The 6,000-nt window shown below is 43.0% G+C and overlaps 1 protein-coding gene across 1 annotated transcript; it reads right to left on the bottom strand.

Moving 5' to 3' along the window:
* Positions 1–2,373: 2,373 nt before the first annotated feature.
* On the bottom strand, positions 2,374–2,769 carry LOC137295194 (uncharacterized protein DDB_G0284459-like). The gene has a single exon (XM_067826514.1). It carries the CDS (start codon positions 2,767–2,769, stop codon positions 2,374–2,376), a length of 396 nt encoding a protein of 131 aa, XP_067682615.1.
* Positions 2,770–6,000: the final 3,231 nt, after the last annotated feature.

The following is a 6,000-nucleotide window of genomic DNA, read 5'->3' as shown; positions in this document are numbered from 1 at the left end:
TTGTTCTGGTCCCGAACAGTCATCCATCTGTCCTCAGTCACGAGAAGAAACCCCGGACAAGCTGCATCATTTGAAATCAATTCCACGGTATTAAACAACAGACAGACTGCAGTGTGATACCTCAGTCATGATCTAAGCAAAGCATTATTTTTGGGAATGATGCTGGAAATGAACCGAGGGCAAACCTGGGATCAGCATCCACGACAAGAGGATGTTTGGCCGCATTGGGAGGCACCTCTACCCTCACAGAAGATCATAACATTACATACTGTCCTGCATGGATTGTTCAAATATCCAAAGGAAAAGTATTTGATTAATTATACAGCTTACAGATCTCTGTCTTGCCCGGAATGTCCCTCGTGTGCTGCTTGAACAGCCAGGGGTCAAACCTTCTGGGGCACGTACTTCTGTCCAGCCCACCAACGTCACGGCCGTGAATCTGCTGAATGATTGTGATTGATGCATTACATACTTTGTGATCATGAATTTGATGCGTATAGTGGACCATTGAACACACCAAGGCAGGACCATTAGACACACCAAGACGTGACCATACCCCTTACATAGTCTTCTTGTATCCATGCCACCGCTTCTATGATTTATGTGTGGGTTTTATGAGGCCGTTTTCTTGGTTGATTATGGGTTTTTTCTCAACAATGAAGCCGCTAACTGAAATAAACAATAAAAACAAGAAGTGCTCCAAATGTTTTCTCGTTTGGAATACGGTCGATATTGACAAAACTATATATGATACCAAACAATGTCAGGACGGATAAAGGAGTATACGCTACATGGCGATCCCATCGTGCCTTCTTCTGTAACGTCAGCACTTGTAACACACGATGTCAGATGTGATCAGATGTGTGTGTATCGTATGAATAACATCTACGTTTCTCTCCGAAATTTAATGTCGCCTCCAGTTCCCTAAGGGAAGGACCACGAAACAGTGCGATTCTGTTATTACATTATCTGGTTTCTAAAATTGTATATCTGGACTAATGTTTTTAAAACAAAGTTCCAAATAAATTTGTAGGTTTTTCACTATTGTTTAAATTACGGCGAAATAGGGTTTGAACCTTTGGGGAGATTGCACCGATTCTCTGATCTTTGCAAAGTTGATCAGCTGTTAAGTGCTAAAGAATATTACCACTCCTGCCAGTACCATTACTAGCAAACGACTTCAACTACTAATATAACTGCTACCACTACAACTTACCATCATGACCACAACCACGACCACGACCACAACCACGACCAAAACGACCACAAGCTCTAACAAGGGTTCTGCTACTGCCGTTGCAACTGCTGCTGCCTGTACCCCACAACTACTACTACTACTACTACTGCTGCTGCTGCCAGGGTCCTACAACAACAACTACTACTACTACTACTACTACTACTACTACTACTACTACTACTACTACTACAGCTGCTGCTGCTATTACTTCTACTACTTACTATTACAATTCCTAGTGCTACCACGACTACGACTACAACTACGACTACGACAACGACCACAGACAGTGCTCTTCATCTTGATAGGTTCCATGGCTGACAGGATCAATTGCTGGTTGATGAAGGCCATGTCAGGACTATACCCTTTAACTTAATCACCAGCTGAGACCTCGGCAGTTTGTCATTACTGGTGCTTAGAGTTTATTGAAGTGTTTAAGTCTAGCATGACATCTAGCTAACTACACCAATAAACAAAACTGTTTAAGGAAATCGGAAACACTCGTAAAATCAGTTACTCGCGTAACCCTCAGATTTTCGGGAATGATTGACTAGAAACTGCGAGACAGAAATATCTGAGTATATCCTAGTGGTAGCGATAGCGAGGACGATAAGGGCACAAAAGGTGGTGTGATCAAAGCAAGCCCTCTCGCTGGTCCACGCTTGCTATCGTCCGCCATTTGTGTCAAGATCGTTTAGTTGAGAGTCAAAGTCGGCTTTCAATCGACTTGTAGAAATAACAATAAAGAAGTGGTAGGTGTCATGAGTTGTGATCGATAGGCCAATCACCCACAATTATGTACAGATGAAGTTTTAATCGATGGCATGCGATGGTAGCGTAGCGATCGGCAAAGCATGGTGATTCACGCCGAAGTGTCCGTCCTTTTCCAGATATATTGTATAGTGAAGCATTTCAAGTCGGGGTCATCTCAAAAGTTTTATATCTAAAGTAACATCTTTAATCCTCGCAATGACACTGAGGCCCGTGCGGGGATCCCCTGCTCACGCATCTAGTCAGGACCTCCTTGGGGAAACCCTGCATCTACTCAGGATCACTTCGACAGTCCTAATCAGGATCGCATCAGAAACACTTGTCGTGCATCTAGTCAGGATCCCCTCGACGACAATCTAGTCGTGCATCTAGTCAAGATAGCATTGGAAACCCTGGTCGCGCATCTTGTCAGGATCACTACGGAAACCCTGGTCACGCATCTTGTCAGGATCACTACGGAAACCCTGGTCACGCATCTTGTCAGGATCACTACGGAAACCCTGGTCACGCATCTTGTCAGGATCACTACGGAAACCCTGGTCACGCATCTTGTCAGGATCACTACGGAAACCCTGGTCACGCATCTTGTCAGGATCACTACGGAAACCCTGGTCACGCATCTTGTCAGGATCACTACGGAAACTCTGGTCGCGCTTCTTGTCAGGATCACTACGGAAACCCTGGTCACGCATCTTGTCAGGATCACTACGGAAACTCTGGTCGCGCATCTTGTCAGGATCACTACGGAAACTCTGGTCGCGCATCTTGTCAGGATCACCTCGACGAAAATCTAGGCGTGCTTCTAGTCAGGATAGCATTGGAAACCGTGGTCGTGCATCTTGTCAGGATCACTACGGAAACCCTGGTCGCGCTTCTTGTCAGCATCACTACGGAAACCCTGGTCACGCATCTTGTCAGGATCACTACGGAAACTCTGGTCGCGCATCTTGTCAGGATCACCTCGACGAAAATCTAGGCGTGCTTCTAGTCAGGATAGCATTGGAAACCCTGGTCGCGAATCTTGTCAGGACCTCCACAGAAAATGTGGTTGTGTATCCTCTGGACGAGCTAGTCTGAATAAAACATATTTTACGAACGCTTCACTTGTTATCATGACGATAGAAGTCAGTTGATGGAATTTCTTCTCACAACAAACGAATCTGTTGTGGCATTGACGTCTAATTTATAAATGATAATTCTTATCTACCGCTTTCTCGGTATTTACAAATATTCTCATGTACAAAGTAGGCGCGTAATTTCTTTTTATTAAATAAAAAAGAGGAGTAGTATCGTGCCGGGTTCTGTATAATTAGTCCAAGGCAAAATGCTCGAAACGTCCGTATCGTTTAGGATCTCTCAACAATAATAAGTATGAAACCTCCCATCCTCCAAACATTCTTCTTGCTATGGAACTACTACAACAAACTGGGTTCAGTCCACTGTTTAAACATTGTCCGTCTGTCCATGGATCAACTGTATGTGTTATAGCCCTATGGTCCAATGGACGGTGATAAGCACTTGTGTTTAACATGGTCACGATATCAGTATGGGTGATGAGTCTGGGTGTATCATATTAACTGATTTTGATTCTATCCCTACATTTGGCCTAGGAGTGTAATGTTAAGAAGCAGCAAAAATGTTAACAAGGATACTCTTGAAGTGAAAGGTTTCTCTGCTTCTCATACCTTATGTTCAACGGTTACACGTGGCTTTCCGATGAAATCTTGGTTACGGTTAGTTGGGCTTTTTCAATCTATCATAGTACCGAGACCACTCCCAGGTATTTTACCAATGAACATTCGTGTCAGCCTTGTGTTTATCTGGTCGATAAGAAACTATGCAGGACATTCACAAGGACACCAGGACTCAGGTCTATGTTTTGTCAGCTGTTTTGCCCCTGATTTACTGGTAACATGGAGACTCGTGGCTAATTGGTATATTGTGCCCCTGATTTAGTGGGAACATGGAGACTCATGGATAATGGGTGTATTGTACCCCTGATTTACTGGGAACATGGAGACTCGGAGCTAATGAGTGTATTTTGCCCCTGATTTACTGGGAACATGGAGACTCGGAGCTAATTGGTATATTATGCCCCTGATTTACTGGGAACATGGAGACCCATGGCTAATGGGTGTATTTTGCCCCTGATTTACTGGGAACATGGAGACTCTGAGCTAATAGGTGTATTTTGCTCCTGATTTAGTGGGAATGTGGAGACTCGGCCACTACTGGGTGTATTTTCCTGTGGTCATCAAGTGTGTGTAGGAGCTGACACAAGACTACTCAAATATAAAGAGTAAAACTAATTCTGCACATGCGTAGAATTATCCACTGACTAAGCATGCGCACATGCAAAAAGGCGACAGCCAATGTGTTGCAGTGTATCGCATGTTAATGCTCTTTAAGATTCAGATGGGACGACATGGTTTGACCTTGAAAACAGTCGCGTCGTGGCATCGTCGCCCATTGTAGAATAAATAATTCTAACGATGTGGGACAATGCGATAACTGCCCACAACGTCGCACTGTTGCTCTTTTTCCTCATGGAAAAGTCGCTTCTAGGGTTCCATATTAAACCCACATCATACGATAACATGTACGTGTGTTCATGCTTTAGAGCGACAGTGCAGATTTCTGTTATTGCCAGACATCACTGACCTAAGATAAGTAATAACTGACCGAGAAACGATATCTTTGAATCCAAAAACTCGTTTCATGTCCGTGGCCTTCAGACTTGAGAGACTGGTCACCTGTTTCTCTTTGGATGATAAAAAATGCAATGTCCAAGTTCGTTCAGAACATCTGTCCTTTTGGTTCCGGATCCAGATATGAGACATGTTCGGAATACAATACATAAGATTAATAACATATACATGTTTATATAGCTACTTTGAGTGGTATGTTTAGAAACTGGTGAATCAGAAAAGGACAACCTTTATGGATGAACCACTTCTTTTCTCTGCTGGTGCGGAAAATGAAAGCTACCACCATCGCCTTCATTCATAGACATAAGTCATTGCTTAGTTATTCTCCTCTTTAAGAACTGCCCAGACCACAGCTAACAACAAACTCGACGCCTCTACTAAGTCTGTGCATATCAACAAGTTCCAACACCTCTGTTCCTCCACCAACTTCGAGAAGAAGAAAACCCTCTCCCACCATTAAGACTGTAGTGAGCCTTAGCAAGAAACAGCTCATCTCAAAACAAAGCAGAGACCTTTCCAAAGGACACAAGTTTTCTCCAAGGCCACCCAATATCAACGCAGATCTGTTCATCATCAACATTGAGAACCCTGTTTAATGCCTGACTCATACTTGCTTGACAAAATAAACGTCGCATCGCAATAAACATCAAGAAGGAAGATGCTGATTCATAAAGTTAACATATATAAGTATATGTTATAAGGCCACATAAAATACCAACTCTCTCATTATATAAGCATGGAAAAGGTAACTAATTCTTTCCCTATAATTTTTATAATGTCATAAAGTTCATTTTGAATTTGAATGCGGTTTTTAAAGACTTACAATCTTAGAACAGTTGACGTTAAGGTCATGTTTAGGCTAATAGCTTAAGAGTACATTTCGCTGATGTATGTGTTGAATGTCGTGATCTGAGAGTTTGCGATCGCATGAGGCTCTGCAGTGTTGGGCCAGGTTTCGCTGATAGTTGGTTCAAATCCAACATTCGATTACGATCCTTAGTCTCTTACCAGCTGAAAAGTAATGGTTTCATATGGTAAAGAGTTCAGACCTCAGAAACTCAGTAACCCATGCTTGTCGACTAACGGAGTTCTTGTTAGAGGCGACTAACGGAACCGAGTGCTCAGACTGGCTGACTTGGTTGACACATGTCATCGGTTTTCAGTTACTCAGATCGATGCTCATGCTGTTGATAAATGGGTTGTTTGGTCAAGACTCGATTATTAACAGACAGTATTCCATATAGTTGGAATACTGCTGAGTGCGGCGTAAAACTAAACTCACCCACT

Source organism: Haliotis asinina, chromosome 8, assembly GCF_037392515.1.
Source record: "Haliotis asinina isolate JCU_RB_2024 chromosome 8, JCU_Hal_asi_v2, whole genome shotgun sequence".
Classification (NCBI taxonomy): domain Eukaryota; kingdom Metazoa; phylum Mollusca; class Gastropoda; order Lepetellida; family Haliotidae; genus Haliotis; species Haliotis asinina.
Note: the sequence above shows the minus strand (reverse complement) of the source record. Positions and strands in the feature narration are given on the sequence as shown.

Coding starts and splice junctions, on each gene's coding strand:
- LOC137295194 (XM_067826514.1), bottom strand. CDS start 2,769: ATGCGCGACCAGAGTTTCCGTAGTGATCCTGACAAGATGCGCGACCAG.